Here is a 23,213-nt window from a genome sequence, read left to right on the forward strand (position 1 = left end):
ATAGATCTCTCCCTCAGCTTTCAACCCCACTCACAACACTACTTCCAAGTTCAAGAAAAGAGACCTCCAACTGTGTGGACAACTCTTTCATCTATGAGTCAAGTCAAACCAAAGACACATCCAGCTAACTGTGGGGAAATATTTTGCTACAAGTGATCATTAAGAGCGTCTTTGTTTGGGAATCTGGCAGCCTGATCATCACTAATTACACACAGGAAAATCTTTTTTTTTTTTTTTAATTGTAAGAACTATCTACAAAGAACCCTCCACTGTCCCCTTGTTTTTGAACTAGACCTCTGTGTGTTTTCTCTGCCTGTTGTCAAGATATGGAATTAACTCATTAACTCAATACAATTTTATTCTGTAATGTAGTGGTAACCAATCACGCTGACAGCCTGGTTATCCCATTACTTAACAACACCCCTTTCAATGTCACGAGCAATTCGACTGCTCTTCTAAGGTACAGATCTGTTCATGTACAGGAAAATTCTCTTGTTCATTTTTTGTCAGCAGATGCTGGTAAAACATTGAATGAGAGCAAATTCTAATCCCAGTCATGAATAATTTATACAAATGCCTATTCCCAGAGGGTATGTCTCCACAATATACCTGGTATGTTTTTCCCTCTGAGCCAACATTCAAGGGGAGGGAACTGGAGGCAATCTCTGATTGACCACGGTTCATAATGGTGTGAATTTAACAGACTAGGGTGCAAATTATGATGCCCCCCACACCTGAACCTATTTTGTAAAATTCTAATACAGTACAGTCACCCCCACCTGCTATGCCACCCCCTTCCACTCCCCCTGTACCAGCAGTTATACAAGTAGAGAAGCCATGCATGAATCTCTGCCTAGGTTTTTTTATCCCAACACTTTCAACCAATCACCAAGCATCCTTTTCCCCCATTTAATGTGGATTAAAGAGAAACCAAATGGGCTGAAGAGAAATAGAATGTTTTGGGCAAATGGGAGTGAAGTCTAAGCATTAGGAGATGAAATTCATTAATCATCTTTTTCCTCTAAAAAAGTGATTAGAGGGACTTTCCTGGCAATCCAGTGGTTAAGAATCTGCCTGCCAATGGAGGGGATACGGGTTCAATCCCCGGTCTGAACCCCATGTGCCTGGGGGCAACTAAGTCCGTGCACCACGACTACCAAGCCCACAGGCCCAGAGCCCACAACAAAGAAGCTACCGTGACGAGAAGCCCACGCACTGCAAATGTAGAGTAGCCCCCGCTCGCCACAACTAGAGAAAGCCCGAGCCCAGCAACAAAGACCCAGCGCAGTCACAAATAAATAAATATTTTAAAAAAGACTAGGGCAGAGGTTTGTCTCAATACTGCTCATAGTTTGGCACATAATTAAAGAACCTTCACATTATGATACTGAATTTATAAAAGAAAAGAGAATGGGGTTTTTAAACTCCATTTTATGGCAGGGAATATCCAGGCACCAAGACAACAGTGTTCAAAACAACTGAATAGAAAAATATTCACAGCATAGGATCCTAAAATTGCCCTTTGGATTTACTATGAAAAATGGCATATGGGGCCTGACTTCAAAGGCTGACAGAGAACAGATGCATCAAAGTCTGGGTTATATTACACTAATCTCTTAAGGGTCTTTTATCTAATCTCTTCCTGGCCATTGCTAAGTGCCAGGGATCTGACTGCCACTATATAAATATCAGAGATTATCTAAATTTCTCAGGAGAAATCCATCTAATAGACATCAAAACCAGTCTAGGCACCGTAGGTCCTTAGTCTATCTTTGGCAGAAACAGAGACAAAGGCAAATCAAATCTTTGCTTAGCATGGACTTCATAATTTACAAACTTATAAGTATTTTCATTTTACCTTCCTGCACCTCTAAGAGCATTTTTGGACATTAGATCCTCTAAAAGCAAATTCTCTACTCTAAACTAAGTAGAGAATACTTAGTTTATTAACATCCTGAGTAAAAGAGTCATGCAAATTAAACTCTACCTATAGGACTGGTCAAAACGTAAAAATATTAAAAGAATTGAGTTGATTAGACTTTTCTTGCATCAAATCTCATTTTATATACTCTTACTCAAGCCATCACCATCAAAGTAACAAAGCTCTCTACACTCTTCAGCTCACTGAATCCTCTCACAACTCCTCACAGTTGATATTATTAACATCATTTTACAGACAAGGAAAGTGAAGCTCGAACAGGTAAACCACTTCACCAAATCTCATAGTTGGTAAAAGGCAGAGCAGAGAGTTAAGTCTTGATTATCCAACTCTAAGGCCAGTGTTTAACCATATGTTACAGAAATGCCATACCTCGCTACTTGTGCAAAAAGAAATCACTGTCAGAACTTCAATCATGATTGAGAGCTGCACCACACTTTATAGATGACAAAGAACCTCCATGGCCTGATCATGGGGCACTGAATACAGTATTAATGTGCATACAAAGCCTATTTCTCTTGGTCTCTTCCTGGGAAATTCAGAAAATAGTACACTTCAGATATTTTCCAAATAGCCTCTTAGCTGTTCCCACTTCACCCAAGGAGGGAACCGGGAGGAGGTCCACAGACGTAAGAGAAAGATACATTCAATAAGCAAAATTCTTTGCAGTATCTATTTTTCAAAGCACTTCTACATTCATAAGCCAACCTAAAGTCACCTGCCCTGTGTGTGTGGGTGGGGATGGCACGGCAGCATCGTCCCCCTTTAAGGGGCCAAGAGATGTAGGCTCGGGACTCCTAAGTGAAGTCCCAGAGTTATTTAGCATGTGACCAGAACCCAGGTCTAGTTTGCTTCTCATCCACCAGCCCCTTTTTGGGGGTCTGACCCACACCACAGGGCCTCAGAGGGCCCTCTACCTTACCGCAGGTGCGCCTGGCATCAGGTAGTCCCTGCAGGTGAAGATGTGAGCCCACTGTCCATGACCACCATCCCCCTTGGGAATCTAGCAGTGACTCTAAAGACACAAAGTGCTGAAACACCACCGTGTTCTCTTATCTTACCTGCCTACGGGAAAAACCCCCAAAGGGGACAAGAGTTAAGTGAACAATTTTAAAAGTGAAAAATCATCAAAGCCACCATGAGAAGAGCCATCTGAACTGTAGACTTGATTGAGACATTCTTTCTAATGCTTGGTCATAACGGGACCATCTCCTTGATAACAACTTATTATGAAATCAGAACTCTAGTTACTGACTTTCTCGGCTCCTCCCACACAGCACAAGTACCTGGGGGGGAAATGTCTTCATCCAGGATCACGCTTGGCTATGCAGGGTGTACAGTTCATGAACCTCATACTCACCTTGAGAAAAACAGTCTGCTGTAAAACCAAAGATATTTCAAAGTATCAGTCTTAACCATGCTTCAAAAATGCACCAATACCAAATCAAGTACACAGATTAAAATCAGTTTAAGGATACAATAGGATGGCATGGCCACATGGAGAAAAAGGAGGAGCCGAGGAAGAGCAACAAATATTTCCAAATGGTTGACTTAAAGACACACAGCATCTTATAATGATTCTTCATTAGAAAGCAGCAGCATGGTCTAAAACAAGAGAGCCTTTTAATTCAGGGCTTTTGGAATTACATTTGTGGTGGTCCAATGGTCCCTAAGGGGCTATGCAATATAAGCCATCTCCTTTTTAACATTTATGTCCTTCTGATTTTGTATTTCCTCCAATGTTCCCTAAAAAAGTTGGGAAGAACCCTAAGTTCGAAACTAAAATTTTTTTTAAATTTCATTTCTCTGAAACAAGAAAATAAATACAAATTACCCATTTTGATTTTTTGTTGCTTTAGGGGAAAGTCAAGGAGGAGTACCCAGGCAGAGAAGCCCAAGTAACTAACTGTTAGAAGAGGTGGGAGCAGCCCATTCTCTGGTTTCTCCACCCCCAGCCCATCCCACCCACACCCCCACAGACACCTTATCATCTTTCAACATCCAGCTCATAGACATGCCACTTTCACAGCTTCTCTGTCCCCACCCCTACTTTAGCCTGGCCATCCTGCACTGCCCAATGACAGTTCCACCCCAGACAATGACTGTTTGAGCACAAGGCCCCCATCTGTGTCTTAGACATCTTGGCACCCTGGCCCCTGGCCCAGAGCCAGACATGCAGCAAGGACTCAGGAAAAGCGGACCAAATTTGCGTACATGCTGGAAGACTGCTCTGCGGACGTGGTTCTTCCTTTACACCCAAGTGGCCTCGCATGTCCAGGCAGAGTCAACTGCAGCCCCGGGGGAGCTGGGGCACATCGTGCAACTGACTGAATATTGCTGGGAATTCTTGGGTTTTATTTTAAGAATTCAAATGTCATTTGCATTCTCCTTCATAAGGGATCTAGTTTTGTTCTGATTTAAAAATATTTTAAAGTTACTTATTACTTTCTCCAAAATATATTTCAGTAAACTGGCTGTTCCATCATGGTGTGTGCATCTTTATCCTCCAGCTGTGGGTACCCCTGCATATTTAGCATCGACCATTATAACACGGGGTCCCTCCTGGCGTTTTCCCCTTTTCCCTTTTTAAGTCTGCCTCATCCTGCCGGGGTGATGTTCCTGCTCTGGGAAGCTCAGAGATAAGGCATGTCACTGGCACTGTTAAAATTAGTCGTTTCCATGGCCTCAGTTTAGTTGGGTTTAGGAGACACAGGGCGCCAAGGAATTCACAACAGAATTGCTGTTAACCTTGTATGGGCTGTTCCTATAATAAAATCAACACGATGCTGTTTCTCCAGGGATAAATTCCACCCTCACCATCCTGACACTGACCTAAGGCCACGGAGGGTCATTAGGAAGAAGGCACTTTTAAAGTGTGACGTGAAAGAACTTTAGGCTTGAAGAGCCATTTATCCAGAGAAAGAATGTTTGGCCCGGGTTGGGGCAGGGGGTCAGTTGTCACACCCAGGACTCAGGCCCAGAGCCCTCTTTCCCTTCACTGTAAGGCATGGGCTCCTGGCTCATTTCTAGACAGGGCTTCACAGGACAGTGTGCATCCATGGTGTGAAAGCGACCACACTCAGTCAAGGAGAATTCTAAACAGCAGGGTAGCTGAGAGGAAAGATGAGGAGAGGAAGCAGGGATGGGTAACTAGCTCACTCTCTGCTCTGGAAAAGGCAGTGTTTAGAAAAGTGAGATAAAGGTCTCTCCACTGACTCGGCATTACATGAAGACATCACTTCCCCTGAGATACAAGCTCTCAGCGAGACAGTGATAAAGTGAGTGAGGAGTAGATAAACTCACTGGGAAACAAGTCTATCAGCAGTATCTCCGGAGGATGTCTGAGCTCAGGGAGTGACAGGGGCTCCTCGGGGGAAACGGGTCCCTACGAGCCTCGGTCACACTCCCAGGCCCTGGCAATGGTGATAAGCTGGCACTGAGAGCCTGGGGAGGCCCCACTCCCTTCTCTATGGTATTCCCCTGTGTGGGGTGTCTGTGTGGTGGGGAAGATGCAAGGCTGCCCAGGAGGGCTCTAGGATGGCAACCACAGACAAAACAGAGCCCCGCTCCGGTCCCAGTCTCCACTGAACCCCTGTCAATCCACAGAGCCGAGGAGGCCGACAAAGCGAAATTTCAAAAATGATGACTGAGTGACATGGACAATGATAAGGCTGGAGGAAATTCAGGTGCAAAAGCTGATTATTACTCTGCATTAAAGACAGATTCTATGAGCTAAGATTAAAAACGAATTCAAGGGAAAATTCTCACAGTGACAGCAGCAGAAAACCAAGCTAATAAATGATCCCCAGGGAAAGGATGTGAGATTTTGAAACTGTCCGGTATTTCTGTGCTAATCTAGGCTTATTTCTCCTTTACCATGAAATCTGAAACATCACTGGAAATAATCATGATATACTGCAAGTAAATTTAAAGGGCCAGGCTATGTACTAATACTGATGAGAAGAAAAACCACAAAAGACAAAGGCCCTTTGCTGGGGGAAACCAAGGCTGGGCATCCTTTTAGTCATTTTTAATCCACTCCTACACTGGCATATAAATGTGACTGGCTTCAGGGAAATGGTTTCATTCAATTAATAGTTTGGCAAGCATCAGAAACACAGAATCTCACAGACAGATACGAGCGTTGAGAATTACAGTTTAGTCCCAAAGCAACACACAGGGGGGACATCAGAGTCCACACGCATGCAGAGAAAGCTGTAGGGAGCCGCCTGACACATGGCAGCAGCAGAATGTGGGACACGGATCCAACTGCTTACCCACTAAGGACACCAAGAACCAGGTTAAGGACGAAAAATGAGCCAAGGATGATGAGACTAACAAAATACACCCATGGCCATTCCCATCCTATCGCATCATTTACCTGTAAAATGTAAGGAGATTAGTTATCAGTTATCCATTTGCCAAAGAGCAGAGCCCCCGGAACTGCTGCTGGACCACTAGGGCTTTGACTGAGGACTGGTGCTCCAAGGATGGGATCCCGCCAAGGGCCTTCCAGTTTTGTTCTTTCAATAAGGGCAGGTTCTGCTGCGGAAATCCCCAAATGTGGCCTACTGAAAGTCATTTAGCTACTGTTTGGTACCAATTAATCTGCATTATATTTGGATCCAGACCAATAAAGCAATTATAGATGTATCTCCTTTTAGGACAAATGGGCAAGTGATGCCAATGATTTAAATCCCAAGTGACAATGCTGATTAATCTCTGGTCAATAATTATCCTATAGCTTTCTTTCACAAAGGCTGGTGAGGTTCCAGGAAATATCTTGGTTTGGGAAGCCTCAGCAGAAAAGAAAGCATCTTGGAGGACACATAAAACGCTTGGCACCCACCCGGCAGCCCCCATCTAGCAAGCCTGTGTGGTCTTGGCAACTGTCCTCAGGACTCTGCTTTCAAGATGAAAGAGGTGTAGCTTACCCGCTCAATACACCAAGTACAAGATTTAGTACGAAAAATGACCCAAAGATGACGAGACTGACAAAATACACCCAGGGCAATTCAAATCCCATAGCATCATTCATCTGCAAGAAATAAGATGATCTCATAGGAGTGGGTTAATAAGAGAATCTAATAAGGAGAGAGGGTTACATTAGAGACAGCATTCCATACATTTAATTAAACATTTACTTAGCTTCAAATCAGACAATAGTAGCCAATGCACATTCATTATATATTCCCAACACACACACACACACACACACACACACACACACACAAAGTCATCAAAACTTTCAGGGCAAGTTCTAGCAAACTCTGGCCACTGCTAGGGCAATCAGCTGGAATTTGGCTCTTTCTTACAGGAAATTGCCTTGGTAAGGGATTTTCAGAGATCTTGGTAGAAGACAAAACTAGTGCTTAGCTAGAAACTATTTTCTACTCTGCCCAAATTGTTGGTAGTATTCTTGCTTTCAAAATTTGTGATGGTGGAAAAGTCTTAGCTATAGAGACAAATTTGTAGCGGTCTTTTTTTAAAAAACCCTAAAATAATTACTTTCCAGTTATTGGATTTTGGGTAGATTGGAAGCCAATCTATCCCAGGAAACTTAACCCACTTTAAATCTGGATTATCTGCTATCAGTCAGTGCAAGCACAGCTAAATTAATGCAAAGAAGGAAAGTATTCAGAAGTCAACTAACTGACATATTCAGGGTTGCTTTGGGCAATGAGACTTCTTTTTCCCTCAACTGCACTCATAGGAAGGACCCAACTACTTACCAGTAAGGAGAAATAAAAAAGCTCTCATCTCTCAAATCTAGCTTGAACCTACATAACCTGCCCTGAGACAGGTGGCTCCAGCTGTGAGTTCTTTCAAAGGAACCTGGTGTCCCTACTGCTGTGCCAAGTGAAGCAGCACGATCAGACGGGCCCCCTGGACACATCTTCCCGGGAAGGTCTGGTCATGAGCAGCTTTTGTGCTGGAGCAAACAGGTGCTTCAGGGTTCACGGCTGGATGCAACTTTGTAACAGCATAGGTCAGTGTTAAATTGGGCAAACTCTTCTCCAAGAAAGGAGGTGTGATGCACCAGTGAGAGGACTGAAAGCATGACCCCAGGCCTGACTCTGCTGGAATCCCCAGCTAACAGAACAGTATATCGTCTGGGCTGATTGATGGTTCTGGCTTTCCAAGGTCAAGCCCTCAGGCCGTTAAGCATGTGCTTTCTTTACATTATCTGGCACTAGGTTTTAAGCTTTACAGAATGAAACTCATGCATTTCACTGTTTGCCTCAAGCAGAAACCAAACAGAAAAAGAGAACATTAAAAAAAAAAATTACCTAACATCTGTTGCTAAAGTCTAGGGAGAGGGCATTAAAGCCCTTATGAAACACCTGTTTGGCCACATGAAAATGGATGTGCTTACTGGAACTGCTATCAGTCTGCACATCTTATATCGGCAATCAGAGTAATGAATGAGGCAGCGCAGTGGCTGCAATTGTTGATCTCATTAAGTTGGATAAACTAATTTCAGCAGGAAGGCTGAGGGTAATTCTTCCAAAGCAAGTACACCACTAAACTTACTTAATAACCTAGATGTGCAGGAGAAGAAATAGGCTGCCTGGAGTAGTAACCAGAGCCCAGCCTGGAGTCAGGGCCTTCCACAGACCTCTCTCTGGGCCTGCTTCCCCTCTGCTGGGGCAAGAGCGGCGCCCACGACAGGGGAGAGTATGCTCGCTCATGGAGAGGAAGAGGGTGCATGCCCAGCGTCCCCACTAGGGGACTCTGCCCTCTCACACCTCATCAAAGTGTGTTAGCCGTCAGCTGAGCATCTGCCCCGCCCATCCTCTTTTAGGCCTCAGCCCCGAGTTCCAGAGAATGGTTCCGGGAACAGCTGTCTGCTCCAACTTGGGAGGGAAATTTTTTTTTTTTTTTAAAGAAACTTCCGATTTCTTAGAAGTAAGTGTTTTTGCTCAAATCAGAAATATCACCTAGAATAACCCTTGGGGGCCAAGGGAAAACCAAAGGCCACAGGAGACCCTAAATCTCCAGAGTGTGGGAAAGAGAAATAAAAATTAAGCTTTAAGGGCCAGTGTTTCTCCTAAAGAAACCTTCTCAACCCTGGTCTCTTTTCAGGGGCTAGTATTTCTTAGAGTTTACCAATCGCATGGGACAAGTCAGGCCTGGCCAGCCAGTCCCTGCAATACCCACACAAAAAGAGAGACTGCTTGGGATTTCGTCTATGCGTCCTTTGTCAGCAAGGGAGAAAGCGGCATGAGCTCAATCGTTTCCATTTTGATTTTTAAAATATTTATATCAAAGTCATCATGTTGTGTCCCTGGTAAATAATAACCTAGTTTCAGTTTCCCCTCACTTCAAAGACTGAAATGCACATCCATGTCTGTGATTAAAGGCTAATGTGAGGGTATTTTTTTCTTCTTTCCTGTTGCAAAGACTACTAGAAACTTGATATATTGGTTGTGGCTCCCCTGAGCCTGTAATCGGAGAAAGGAGCAGAAAGGCAAGCTGCTGGCTAACTAAGAGGGAGTTCCGAGGTACCATGAATGAAGAAGACTGTCAACTTGGAGAAGAGAACTTCCTGTTTGAGTCTGGCAGCCAGCACTGCCATGGAGTGCTGCTGACTGAGAGAAGAGGCTGGCACTAAGGCAAAAGGCCACATATAACTGATACGGATAATTCTCTCCTGAAGCCAATTCTAATAGTTTAATTAATTGCCTACATTTAAAACCATTTCCTTGGAGTTGAAGAAAAAAATAATAGGATCATGTAGTGTTACTCCACATCTTGTGGATGACACAAAGTTAAAGCCCAGAGTATTTGGGTGACCTACCCAAGGTCAGGCACCTAGCCTTCCCCAGCCTTAAGGCTCTTTCCTTGCACTACACCTTTCTGCCTCTGGACAACAAATGTGTGGGTCAGATGGCAGCTTAATTATGCTTATAGAATTCACTTCAAAAAAAGAGCACTAAAAAATGGTCTTCTATCAGAAGTTAATAATCCCACTCCCCACATATCCAAGGGGTCCTGTTCCACACGTGTCTTTCTGCATACTGGGCCAACCTTCCCAAGACCCTGCCGCCACTTGCCAAGCACTCCTTGGGACTGAGGCATCCATGAACTTGGGAATACTGACTGAACATAAACTCGACCAGATTCAAACTCATGCCTGGCAAAGACTTAGTCCACCAAATACAAACACCTAGAGGACTGAAAACTTTGCTTGCAATCAATATTTAAAATCGAATCTCAGTTCTCTCTCAAGATGTTCCCTTTACACTCTGGCTGTGGACAAAAATAGGCATTTAAAAAAGGCCCAACTACCCTGAGGCAATGGGACTGTGAACTTGAAGAGTAATGGTAGCTGATGTCTGCTGAGCACCAGCTCTGGGCCGGGCGCTGTGCTGGGCAGGGAGGCGCTGTTCTGTGCACAGCTGTGGATCCCACCGACTGTGGCCCATAAAATAGGAAGAAGGTTGGAGCCTGGCTCCTGCCTATGTCTATGCTGAGTTAATAAATGTAATCAGTAATTAGAAGCAACCTGATATGTTTGAGAATAAGATCTCAGTGAGCACTCTGGAAGACATCACTGAGCTGCCCCCTAGTGTTCCAGAAGGGCTCACAAACCTCTGAGAATGGAGAAACGCCAAGGAAAGAGAGTGGGGTTCTAGTCTAGACCAGGGGTCATGACATTATGACCTGTGAGCAAAACCAGCCTACCACCTGCTTTTGGATGGCCCGTGAGCTAAAAATGGCTTTTACATTTTTAAATGGTGGGAAAAAAAAAATCTGGACTATCTCATGACACAGGAATGTTATACAAAATTCACATGTCAGTGTCCATAAATAAATACTGGAATGAAGCCACAGGTGTACATGTTGTCTGCAGCTGCTTCCAAGCGACATGGGCAGAGTTGAGCAGTTGTGACACAGACATTATGGTCTGCACGGCCACATATATTTACTGTCTGGCCCCTTATGAAAAAAAAAGGTCTGTAGACCCTTGTTGTAAATCAAATACCACAACCACTTGCGGCAGGACCTTGAGAATGTCCAGGGGTCTACATTCAACTGTTTCCCAGACCTCCTATAAAGGGATATAGACTGGCATAAGGTTGATAAGTTACTGGAGTTCCTCCATCGGAATAAAGACACCATGTAATTCATAGAGAATGTAATTATTATGTTGTCAAATTATTAGCCCTGTGACTGTCATATGAAAAATAGAGGTAATAATTATATCATCCTAGGTGATACTTAGAGGTTCTCAGGAAAGCAAGTAGAAACTTTTGTTTCTAGGTACGTGGAGTCTTCTCTCCTTTAATCACACACTCCCAGAGTTTTCACTAACTTGGCGATAGGAAGATCGTAATGAGAGAATCAATGTGCAGAAACATAAAGTCTGCAACTGTCCATCAGTCAGGGCATGTAAGATCACCAATGTCAATACACCATGAAAATAGAGAGAACAGAGCTGAGGAGTCACTGATTTTTTCATTTGTTTGTTTTAAATCAAAACGTCTTCTGCACTGTTTTAGGGGGAAGGACCAGAATTTGGGCTATTTGAATGATGCTTTTTCTATCTATCAGAAACTTCAAAGGAAGACTGGGATTGAGCCTTCCACTAATCTAACCAGGAATGGCAACTTAAAACATAATACTGAAAATGAGCTCTTTACCTAATTAGAGGGTCCTCATGCTTGGCCATGGGCTTGGTTCATCCTATATAATCCTCCTCTTTCTCTTCACAAAAAATTTTACAAAAGGCATTGTGTTATGGATATAAATAACAGATTGCATACATACACACACACTCTCACATTCTCTCTCCTATGACAATTAGAAAAAGGAGGGGAAGGGGAAGAAATAAGATATGACATGCTGGTGGTGTTTTAAAAACCTTATTACCAAACTAGACTAACACTTGGGGATGAAAATAAAAATGTATTTTCTTTGCCTAACACTGAACATACTGACATTTCTACAACCCTGCAAGCATGGAATTCACTGGTGAAGGGAAGCAAAAACCTATTTACAACCATTATGTGTTATGTTCTCTGAAGTTATAGAGTAACAGGAAATCTTATAAAGTGTCTAAAATTTAGATCCTATCAGAAAATACTTCTCAACGTGCAGACTGTCTAACTGGAGACCAACCATTTAAGAAGTATGTTATTACTCATTACCTTTTAACAAATCATGATTGGAATCCTGGTTAATCCCATTTGGACCTGGGTTTATGCTCAAAATCTAGAAGGCAGCTGTTTTTCCCAACAACTCTGTGCCATAGAAAAATAATTTCTAAACTTCTGCGAGTGTTTTCAAATTCTATCAAACACAGAAGTAAACAAATAAACTCAGCTCTGAGAAATGACTGTTAAAATACAACTGCTCTTCATCTGTAGCAAACCCTACTGGCTCTGTCGGGAACAAGAGAAGCTAGCCCCGAGTCATACAGAGGGTGTCCATCTGTTTTCACGAACAGGCCCACCAGCCCTGGAAGGCTGATGTGCCATCTCTACCTTCTCTGCCAAAGTTCTCTAGAGCCAAAGAAAAAGGAATAGATAGCTAAGGGCTGGTTTGTAGTAATACTGACGATGCAAAAGGGAAACACTGTAATAGGGGCAAAACCCATTTGGGCTTTAAGGCTGTACTAAGCTATGGAAAGCCTGGAAAGAATCCAATTAATTAACGTTTTCTACCTTCGATTTAGGACCTGGTAGAGCAACCTGCCTCTAGGTGTAAAAGATTAATTTTAGTCTATGGAAGTCCGGGGGCCTCTTACTCTGGGGAATGACCCTGGGTTCTTCCAGTGTTTAATCAGGACAGCCCTGGCCTTCTGGAGGTCCTCCAGCAAAGGGGACTACTGGGCATGCTCAGTAGTAAGTCCCCAGGAGACATTGGGGATGCGAGGGAATCCGCGTCCTGCAGCAGCTTTCTGCAGCTGAAACCAAGGCCCTGACGGGGAGACGTAATGGGTCTTGCTGAGTGAAAAGAGGGTCTGCTTCCCTTCCCAAAGAACTCACTTCCAGGGGGTCTTTACCAGCCAGCTCCCCAGCGGCTCCCACTAATGCAACACTTATCCGGGGAAAAGCACGCTGCGTCAACTCCCTCCGCAGGCTGCTTACCCAGTAGAGCACGTCTGTCCAGCCCTCCATGGTGATGCACTGAAACACAGTGAGCATGGCAAAGGCAAAGTTGTCGAAGTTGGTGATGCCGCCATTGGGTCCAGCCCAGCCACTCCTACACTCCGTGCCATTGGCGCTGCACTGGCGTCCGTTCCCTGAGAACGCGCACGGCGCTGGGTCCTCTTCGGCCACCATATCTGCAAACAGAGAGGCGGGCTGCACCGCTCAGGGGAGGGCGGCCTCGGGAGCCGAGGATGGACCCCTTTCTCCTCTGTCCTCACTCTCACCCCACCTTTCCCCAGCCTACACAGACCAACAGCATTTTTTAAAAATATTACATTTTACTTCTTTGGCTGTGCCAGGTCGTAGTGCGGCACATGGGATCCATCTAGTTCCCTGACCCAGGGTCCGTCTGGGACCGCTGCATTGGGAGTGCAGAGTCCCAGCCACTGGACCACCAGGGAAGTCCCAGAGAAACACTACTGATTCACCTCACAGTCCAGTTTCATCCTGTTTGCCAGAACACATTACATAGGAAATCAAGATAGAAAAAGAGACTAAATTCTCATTAATTCTAAATATAATTCACACTAAGAACTGGCTTAGATTTACCAATGTATTTGGCTTTCCATATCCCCCCCCCCCCCAGTTTGTTTTAGATTTTCCGCAAACCAGAAAAGTTGTTTCGGGGAAAGCCAAATGTTTAATATAGTTTGGTTAGCAACCTTTTTCATTACTCACCTGAGTCAGCAAAAAAACATGTTTTGTGCATTTTTCCAATAAAAAGCTCCAATCCTATAATAGCATAGATTATGATTACAAATAATACCAAAAGGGCTATGTGAAGGAGGGGAACCATGGCTTTTATAATGGAGTTCAGGACAACTTGTAAACCTAGGAAAGACAAAAACAAGTTTGTGAGCCAGCAAGATATTTCAGGGATGCATTTATATACTTCCTAATGATGCCTGTTCTGTATGGGGCACGTGGTAATAAAACTCAAGGAGGTATTTCAGAGCTTTGAATTAACATGAAACCTGGGTGTGAGATAAGTTAAAAAGGATCCTCTCAAAGATCTTCTAATCTAACTCCCTTAACTAGAAACATGGGAAAACTGAGGCCTAGAGAGGCAACGGCTGGATATGAAAGTCACTCATTTCTGCATTTGTTCATCCACTCAACAAAATTCCTTGAACATCCGCCACATGAAAAACATAAGGTGGAATGTTTTGGGGACTATGAAGATGTATTACACAATGTGGTTTCTCCTAGAGGTTATTAGGTTCTAGTGAGAGACGTAAGCATTACACATGAATTACTCTAAGGTAGCACACAGACGCTAGATGAGTAACATCACACAGGGAAAATTAAAGGAGGGATGAAAGACATCACTTATGAGTGCAGTGGGGAGAAAGAGGGATGGGCAGGAGCCTCTCTTTCTGGAGGGCCTGAAGACCGAGCAGGATGGATTTCCATAGGCAGGTGGGTTGTGGGCATGGGAGAGAGGCTGCTCCAAGCAGGGGAAGCAAGTATCCAAAGCACAGAAGTGACCGAGTGTTGTGTGGGCTGAGGATGGCGAGTCTTGGTTGGTGGTGATACAGTGGAAAAGGGTAGCAGGAAAGGCAAGCAGATTGCAGCTGCAATCTAAAAGGTAGCTCTGGGTTCTGGATTCAGATTACAGGGCCAGACTTTAGTCCACTTTAGAGGCTTTAGAGGCCAGACCTTAGAGGCTGTCAAAAGACAGCCTCTTTATTTATTCTAAACAAGAGAAAATCAAACAAAAGTTTCATAACAAGTATATATGGGAAAGAGCCAAGAAAACTCAAAAGGCAGCCTTTTTAGAAAGATAAAAAGTGAAAGCTGCTCAGTCGTGTCCACCTCTTTGCTATCCCATGGACTACAGCCTGCAGACTCCTCTGTACATGGAATTCTCCAGGCAAGAGTACTAGAGTGGGTTGCCATTTTCTTCTCCATAGGAATCTTCCCAACCCAGGGATGGAACCTGGGTCTCCTGCATTGCAGGCAGATTCTTTACCATTTGAGCCACCAGGCAAGCCCCTTAAAAAGACAAGTGGGGCTGCAAAGGGCAAAACAGGCAGAGAAGAAGCTGGAGCATGCCGGGCTCTCCAGGGAGGAAAGGGTGAGGATCCAGAAGAGATCAGAACTCAGCAAGTGAGTCTGAGTTAGAGGAAGGTGCCCAGGTTGGCAGGGTCATGAGGCTAACCCTGGGGCCTGAACAAAAGGAGGCTCCCCTGGAGTGAGGGAGGTAAAAGAGGGTTAGATGAAGAGGAGGGTGAGAACTGAACACTTGGTGAGTCTGATCACTCTACATGAAGGAGGCTGTGCCCTGTGGCTGAACCTCAGACCTTAGAGATGAGGGAGAGATGTGCAAACGTTGGAGGTACCCACACTTGGAGCAACACTAAGAGCCACGGTATAGGAAGAGAAAAGACAGGCTGAGAGGACAGTGGGGCAATACTGAGGGCCAGGTGGAGGGAAGCAGGAGCTGGAGGGAGCGTGGTCAGCAGGAAACCAGAGCCAACTAGATGCAGGCCCCCCGACACCATGCACGTGCCCTGCACGGTGAGACACGTGGCCAACGGAGACCCACCTCAGCTTCTCCACTGTAAACAGTCACACCTTCCCAGGCATTTTTAACAATTGAAGGTACTGAAGAAATCACTAGTCCACAGCTGCCAACCAGCATGGGAAAGAGCATGACCCAGAGCCCCCAATCCATCTTTTTCTCCCTTTTCTTTTTCTTTCCCTTCCTCTCCCTGCTCTCTCTCCCTCCTCCAAAGTGGCCTTTTCGAGTATCTTCTCACAGTACCTTCCCAATACACATCCAAAGAAACAAAGAGGCTGAGATGCTAGAATTAAATACATTAGAAATCAGAACACACCAAGCAAAGAGAAAAATACTTATCAGGAGTAACAGTAAAAGTTCACCTTGATAAAAAGCACACAGGAAGAGGTGGGGGACAGGATGGGGAGGGAAGAATGATAAGAGGTTTTTAGACTCACAAAGAACTTCTTTCCAGACTTTCATTAAGACAAAATCCTACATACTGCCTTCGGATATTTAAATGTTCAAATGATGTCTTCTGAAGAAAACAATGATCAATAGGATGACTTGTAATGTTTTCATCTTCCATAAGGAATAGATGAAGAGAAAAAGAAACATGTGCTCTAATCTACTTGGACAAGACGGGGTTTGTTTGTTTTTTCATTTGGTTTTTATTTTAAGATATGCAAGGGCCATCCAAAATCATCATCCAGCAGTTAGCTCTTCTCAACTGAATGGCAGTGAGCCCCATGTTTCATAAATATGTTTATTGTAACTGTAATATTTCAGATGGGCCACATTTATGAAATAATGACATTGTATCTTCAAGTGCATGTGTACACTTTCACGGTATTAGGCTCTTTTGTACATGACCAATGTGTCCAGCAGATTTCACAGAGCTCTAACCAAGGAAGCCGTGAAATGGAGCAGAAAGAACACTGAGCCAGGAACTGACCCAGGGGGCCAAGGGTCTAATCCCGTCTGGCTGCCCTCTAGCCATGAGAACCTGCCCATGGTCTCTGTGAGCTTCCTCACCTAGAAGACAGTGCTTTGGACCAGATGATCTTGAGGGTTCTTTCCTATTTGATGCTCAAGGATTCTCATATGCACCTATTACCTGAGAGTGGGTGGTGAAGAGCTCCACACATATCTGAAGGACTCTATTTGAAACACATATTTACCTTCCAATGAAGGAACTTATATCCACATACACACACAAAATCAGTCTTGCAGGACAGTCTGAGTTGTCTTCAGAAGGCATTAGACATCTCCGAGGTACGTGTAAACAGTCACACCTTCCCAGGCATTTTTAACAATTGCAGGTACTTAAGAAATCACTAGTCCACAGCTGCCAACCAGCACGGGAAAGAGCATGACCCAGAGCCCCCAATCCATCTCCCCAAAGCCCAGCGGGGTCTGGTGAGAGACTTGGATGCTCCCCACAGGGCAGTTAATGAACACAGGCTGAGAAGTCCTCACGTATGACTCAGATCCACAAGGCCACAGCACCCGCGTGTCTGCTCACCACACAAATACCGCAGGCAGGCTGGCCTATCATTTGCTCTTTGGGGGAAAAAAGTTGCCGTGGTTACTTTGAAATTAGATTAAGCTGTAACAACTGAATCTGAAACCTCATGTTTGCTCATTGAACTTCTCATTTAATCATGGCACACATAACAGGGACAGTCATTTTCAAGGTATGTCTATTTTTCTCAATTGCTTCCAGACGGTACTGTGGCTTTGACTTGTGCTGATCTTTTTCAATGAAAAATAAATGAACCATCTGGAAAAACAAGTACACACAAAACACCACTTCCTACATTTTAGAATGTTAAATTTGGAAGTTTTTTTTTCCAGAGAATTTTTGGTGCATTCTGAGTACCAAAAGGTTTAATACAATTTTACGAAAAACTTCTGAAGAAGCAAAAACATGATCTGTGCTCTTTTGAAGGTTTTATGAGCTGTGAAAAAAAGGCACACCCTACAATCCCATATCCATCCTGCAGCTAGAAGCAGGCAGTCACCTCACAGCCACAGTCCTTGGAGAGGCACTAAAGTGTCTGCCCTCAGAAGTCCCCAAGAGGGACGTCCTCTCATGGGCAGAGCCCAGGGAAGCACACACCTGGCTCCTTATGCAAATTCCTGGCTGGGGCATGGATGGGGCATCTTTTCCATACTCAGGTGACACTGGATCTGGCCTGGAGATCTGGAGCAAGAAGCAAACGAGGGCCTGGCACGGACAGGTATCGTAGACTAGCGGGCAACACAGCATCTCTCACACTGAGCACCCCCTCTGGCTCCAGACCTTGTGCTGAAGGCTCTCTCTGCATTACCGCATTCAGACCTTACAACCACCTTTCAGCAGGTGCTACTGTGCCCTACACACAGGGAGGACCCAGAAGCATTCACTTCCTCCCTGCAGTGGGATGGGCACAGCCCCTCTACAGGATAGTTAAGCAAAAGTTTTAGGATTCCAGGCCTTAGCAGCTCACTTTGAGAAAAGGCAGTCAGTTGAGCCCTCTAACACCCCTGTCTATATAACCCACCATGTTCAGAGGGGCAGGCCTGAAAGTGGGAGGAAGTGATGGCAGTGATGGTGTTAGAGGCTAAAGACCAGACTGCAGTCAGGAGGCCTGAACTCATGGTCTCCTACTACCATTCACTTGGTCTCTAGCCAAGAGAATACTCTCTCTTATACAAAATCAGGAAGACAATGATCACTACTGCCCCTACTTCACTTCCACTGGGGCTGTCACAGGGACCCAAAGTGACAACATAAGCAAGAGTACTTTGTAAACAGTGAAGGCCTCCACAGTGTTGCCTGCAGAGACCCTGGCTGGAGAACAGCAACTCACCTTATCACGCCCTGCTTCATAATCCCGAGACCCACCCAGAAGAAAACCGATCCACAAAATCCTGGCTTTAGGGAATGAAATGTGCTTACTGGGCACTCCTGATACTAGTCGAAGTGGTCGTAACACTCGAAAGGCGCGGAGGGCTTTGACATCAAAGCCTCCTGATTTGCCACTGGAGTGGTTACCGCCTTCTGTTTCTTTGGTTAATTGTTCCAAAATTACACTAAACAATCTGAAAGAAGAAGAGAGGAAGAAATGTTAGAGTCTGTCACCCAGGGAAGCAAAACAGGATGGTGAGAGTAGCTATTTTTGAACAAAAGCTAATTCTGTAAGGATGATGCTTAAGGGAAAGCAAGGCAGAGGCGAGAACTGGGCTATGACTCCGGCTAGAATCCTTCATCTAAAAGGACTAGAGATGGGACTGATCTCACCTGTTTTCCTGCCAATGGAGCATCCTAGCAAGATAGCCCCCTGGACCCCTGGTGAATCCCTTCTTCCAATGATGAAAATGGAATTGCCCAAACAGCAGTAACGACAACAATAATCATAGCAGCTCTCATTCATAAGCGCTCGCCATGTGCTAAGCACCTTACATCAATTATCTTGTTAATTCTCAAAAATGTTATGCGGTGAGGAAGCAAACTTGGTGAAAACAAGTAACTTGCCCAAGGCCACACAACTAATGGCAAAACTAACATATGAATCCAGGTACGTTGGCCTCACTGAATGTAGGCTCCATGTGTTAAGTGGAAGTCACTTCAGTCATGTCCGACTCTGCGACCCCATGGACTGCAGCCCACCAGGCTTCTCTGTCCATGGGGTTCTCCAGGCAAGAATACTGGAGTGGGTTGCCATTTCCTTTTCCAGGGGATCTTCCTGACCCAGGGATCCAACCCAAGTCTCTCATGTTTCTTCCACTGGGAGGCAGGTTCTTTACCACAATGGCAGGGAACTGTCGTCTCTCTGTTCATTTAATCTGTTTCAGCCCAGTGCCTAAAACAGTTCCTGACCACAGGAGGCACTCAAGAAATATGCGATGAATAAATCAATGAGTGAGTAACTCCAAACTCCCAAATCTTATTCAATATGTTATACCACTTCCAATACAGTCACTGAGACACACACAGCCCCACCTCCATCCTCACAGGGATGTTCAGGGCATGCTGTAAATCACAGATGCCAAGGAGCTGAGCAAAAGCCAAATGCAGAAACCTAAGACAAGGTACTAATACCATCATTTTCTCTTTTGAAATGTGAATAATATTGTATCTGGCAGCCACGACAAATTTTTTCCTATGCTCAGAAGGTTTTTCGAATAAAGCTATTTTCAGGCAATCTGCTCACTTGACAGTTACTTTTGCTCTTTCAAATAAACATTTTTTTTTTCAAATAAACATTTGTTCTTTGGAATTGTTGCTTGTTTTTCAGAATAAATAGAAATTTGCCCCTTTCAAACAGAATCAACTTGGGCCAATCAGATTGTGGAAATGATTGGCCCAGCAACAAAGAAAAGGTTTCCAAAGTTTAATTAGCAGCTAAAGTAGAAACTCTGCCCCCACTGGCATGCCTCAGGATAGCCAAGAAACTAAGTCCATAAAATACAGGGTGGTCTGATTACAGCCCTGATGGGGCAGAGCCATGGCATTCTGGGGTGTTTAAAGACGGGTTATTTGTTTTAATAACAGTACCACAATTAGCAGTGAGCCTGGGGGGTGGGAGGCAGGGGAAGTGGAGCAGGAGTATGTCAGGTCTTTACCTTTTCAAAGCTACAGAAGACAGGCTCTTTCTGGTTATGACTGGGAAATGTATCACATTTATGATAGGTCTCTCTCTCTCTCTCATTAGCACAGTTTTGTAATTAACGTAAACCTCCCCCCACCCCCAGTCAAGGCTGAAGTTAAAAGTCTGCCCTCCCAAACAAGTTCACAGTGTCACAAAAGCAAAGCCAAAGGAAGAAAGAAAACCTCAAACTCTTCTGAAATGCAGCAGCCGCAGGAATTTTCATCCCAAAGGGTTAGGAAAATAATTTACGCAGGTGGTGACTTAAGATTGCTTTCAAGTATTAGTGTTTTGCAATGTACAATTCATGGCCCTTTTATCCCCTTCTCTTCAGTGATGCCCTTGAAAACAGGTGAACAATGCCTCCTGCCTCACCGAGGAGCCTGAGTCAGACAGGGAGGCTGACTGCTGTTTCCAGGCTTTTAGAGGCCTCAGGGGCCAGGCCTTGCTTCCCTTCCTAAGAGTTAGGAGGCATTAGGAAAGTGTCTCCTTCTTGGGGCCTTAGTTTATGTCTGTGTAAACTGAGAAAACTGATTAAATGATACAGAACCCTGTCCTTCCCGTTCTAATATTCTGTGAGATTACACCTTCCATTGTCCTCCCCTTCCACCCAACCCAACTAAGTACCATGTGCCTGAAGAGATGAGGACAAAAGGAGAAAGTATTTGATCTTCAATTGTTATTAAAAGTATTATCTCCAGACAGAAGGAAAAGGCAAGGAGCTACCCAAACTGACACAAATTAGAAGTAAGGGAATGAGCGCCTCGTGTTCACAAAGCTTAAGTGATGAGCTTGAATGCTTGAAATATATGTTTGTTGGAAAATTTAGAGGAGTGGAATAAAAGTTGACTCAGGTCAAACTTTTCTATACAGGGAATTACATCAGCTCTGGTAGACACGTTGAACCTTCCTGTGGTCACATTATAACAGTTAACATTTTAGAAAATATCAATTACTTTCTTAACATCTCTGTTATTGGGAATCTTGACAAAAGCAATAGGTCATGGTTGACTTGGAACGGAAAATCCACTGGATTAAGATAGAATCAGCAGTTGGAAACTTCAGTGAGTAGGAATTTGATTCAAGTAAAGACATAACAATTAAATTTTCCTTTTTCCTTTTAAACTTTTCTTCTGCTCTTTGACTATACTTTTGTACATGTTTTAGATAAAGGATAATCTGATGTTCTAAAGGTTTTCATATTTAATGAGAAAAAAAGATCGAGGCCAGTTCGACCTGAGTTTCTTAGATGATTTTTTTTACTTTTTAAACCAACTTTACTGTGGCTCACTTTATACAAAATAAAATGCAACCATTTAATGAGTATAGTGAGACAGGTTTTGACAAAGGCATGAGCCCAAGTAACAAATACTCAGTTCTCTCATGCCTCTTTGCAGTCATCCTCAGCTCAGCCTCAGGTATCCACTGACTTTATCAGTTTTCTCATGTAGGGTTGTTTTGTTTTTATTTCCTTTTCTAGAATCTTACATGAATAGAGTCATACAGCATGTTCTCCTTTTATCTTTTGTTCACCATAGTTTTGAGATCATCCAAGCTGCTACACTTTACTGTTGAGTGATATTCCACTATATGAACATACCACAATGAGTTTATCCATTTACCTGCTGAAGAATATTTGGGTTGTTACCAGTTTTTCTCTATTATGAAGTCTCTTCGTGAACATGTATTTTAACTTATTTTGGTTAGGTACTCAAGAACAGTACTGGTCATATGATCACTGCATAGTTACTTTTGTAAGAAATTGGCAAACTTTTCCAAAGTGATAATACCATTTTCCATTTCTATAAGCAGTGTATAAGAGTTCCATTTGCTCCATATTTTGGTTAACTTCTGGTATTGTCAATCTTTACTAATACTAGTGGGTAGGTAATGCTATGTCACCGTTTTAATTAGCATTTCTCCAATTATCAGTAACATTGAACATCTTTTCAGGTGCTTGTTGACCATTTACACATCTTCTTTTGTGAAGATTTGTTCAAATTTTTTGCCCATTTATGTACTGGGTCATATTCTTACCTTCCAGTTATAAGAGTTCTTTATAAATTCTGAATACAAGTCCATGGTCATATATATGTAGTAGGAATATTATTTCCCAATCTGTACCATATCTTTTTATTTTCTTCACAGTGTCTCTTTTGAATAAAAGTTTTAATTTTGATAAAGTTCAAAAATTCAAAAATTCTGTTATTTCTTTTATGGCAAATGCTTTTTTGGGTCATCAGAAGTTTCTACCTAGCCCAAAGTCATAAAGATTTTCTCCCAGAAATATAGTTTTAGCCTTTAAATATAGGTTTATGACTCATTTTAAGGCATTATTTGTATGTGGTATGAGGTAAGAATGGAGAAAGTCGTCTTTTTCACATGGACAGTTGTTCCAGCACTATTTGTTGAAAACTGTTTCCTTAATCCATTGAGTCATCATGACACCTCTATCTAAAATCAATTGATCACATCTATATGGGCTTATTTCTAAACTTTCTATTTTGTTCCACTGATCTTTATTTCTATCCCTTATTCTAGTATCTCACTGTCTTGACTAATGTGGCTTTATAGAAAGTCTTAAAATCAGGTTCCAGGTTTGTTCTTGCAGATTTCCTTGGCTAGTCTAGAGCCTCTCTAATTTTCATATAAAATTTTGAATAAATTTGTCAGTCTCTACAACAATCTTACTGGGATTTAGATTAGATTCAATCTATATCACAATTTGGGAAGAACTGATATTCTAACAATATTGAGTCTTCCAGTCCATAAACTGGAACATTGGGTCTCCCGGTCGATAACATGTATTTAGGTCTTTTTAAATTTCTCTCAGCAGGTTTGGTCATTTTCAGTGCACTATTTATCCCTCAATAGTCCGTGGGTTTGATGAAATAATAAATAATAATGTTGTTAACATTTCATTTTCAAATTGTTCATGACTAATATATAGAAATTTACATGCTTCTTTAAAACACTGC

The 23,213-nt window shown here is 43.3% G+C and overlaps 1 protein-coding gene across 1 annotated transcript in view; it reads right to left on the reverse strand.

Moving 5' to 3' along the window:
- The window catches only part of CACNA1D (calcium voltage-gated channel subunit alpha1 D), a 346,288-nt gene that overhangs the window by 137,416 nt on the left and 185,659 nt on the right, over positions 1-23,213 (reverse strand). Inside the window, exons 6-9 of the mRNA XM_081524957.1 lie at positions 18,546-18,688; positions 13,777-13,929; positions 13,036-13,232; positions 6,217-6,320 (exon numbers count right to left, since the gene is read on the reverse strand). Of these exons, the coding sequence (XP_081381083.1) occupies positions 6,217-6,320; positions 13,036-13,232; positions 13,777-13,929; positions 18,546-18,688 (597 nt within the window). The remainder of the gene's footprint in view (positions 1-6,216; positions 6,321-13,035; positions 13,233-13,776; positions 13,930-18,545; positions 18,689-23,213) is intronic.

This window comes from Giraffa tippelskirchi, chromosome 9 (assembly GCF_054371585.1).
Source record: "Giraffa tippelskirchi isolate mGirTip1 chromosome 9, T2T-mGirTip1v1.2.pri, whole genome shotgun sequence".
Lineage (NCBI taxonomy): Eukaryota > Metazoa > Chordata > Mammalia > Artiodactyla > Giraffidae > Giraffa > Giraffa tippelskirchi.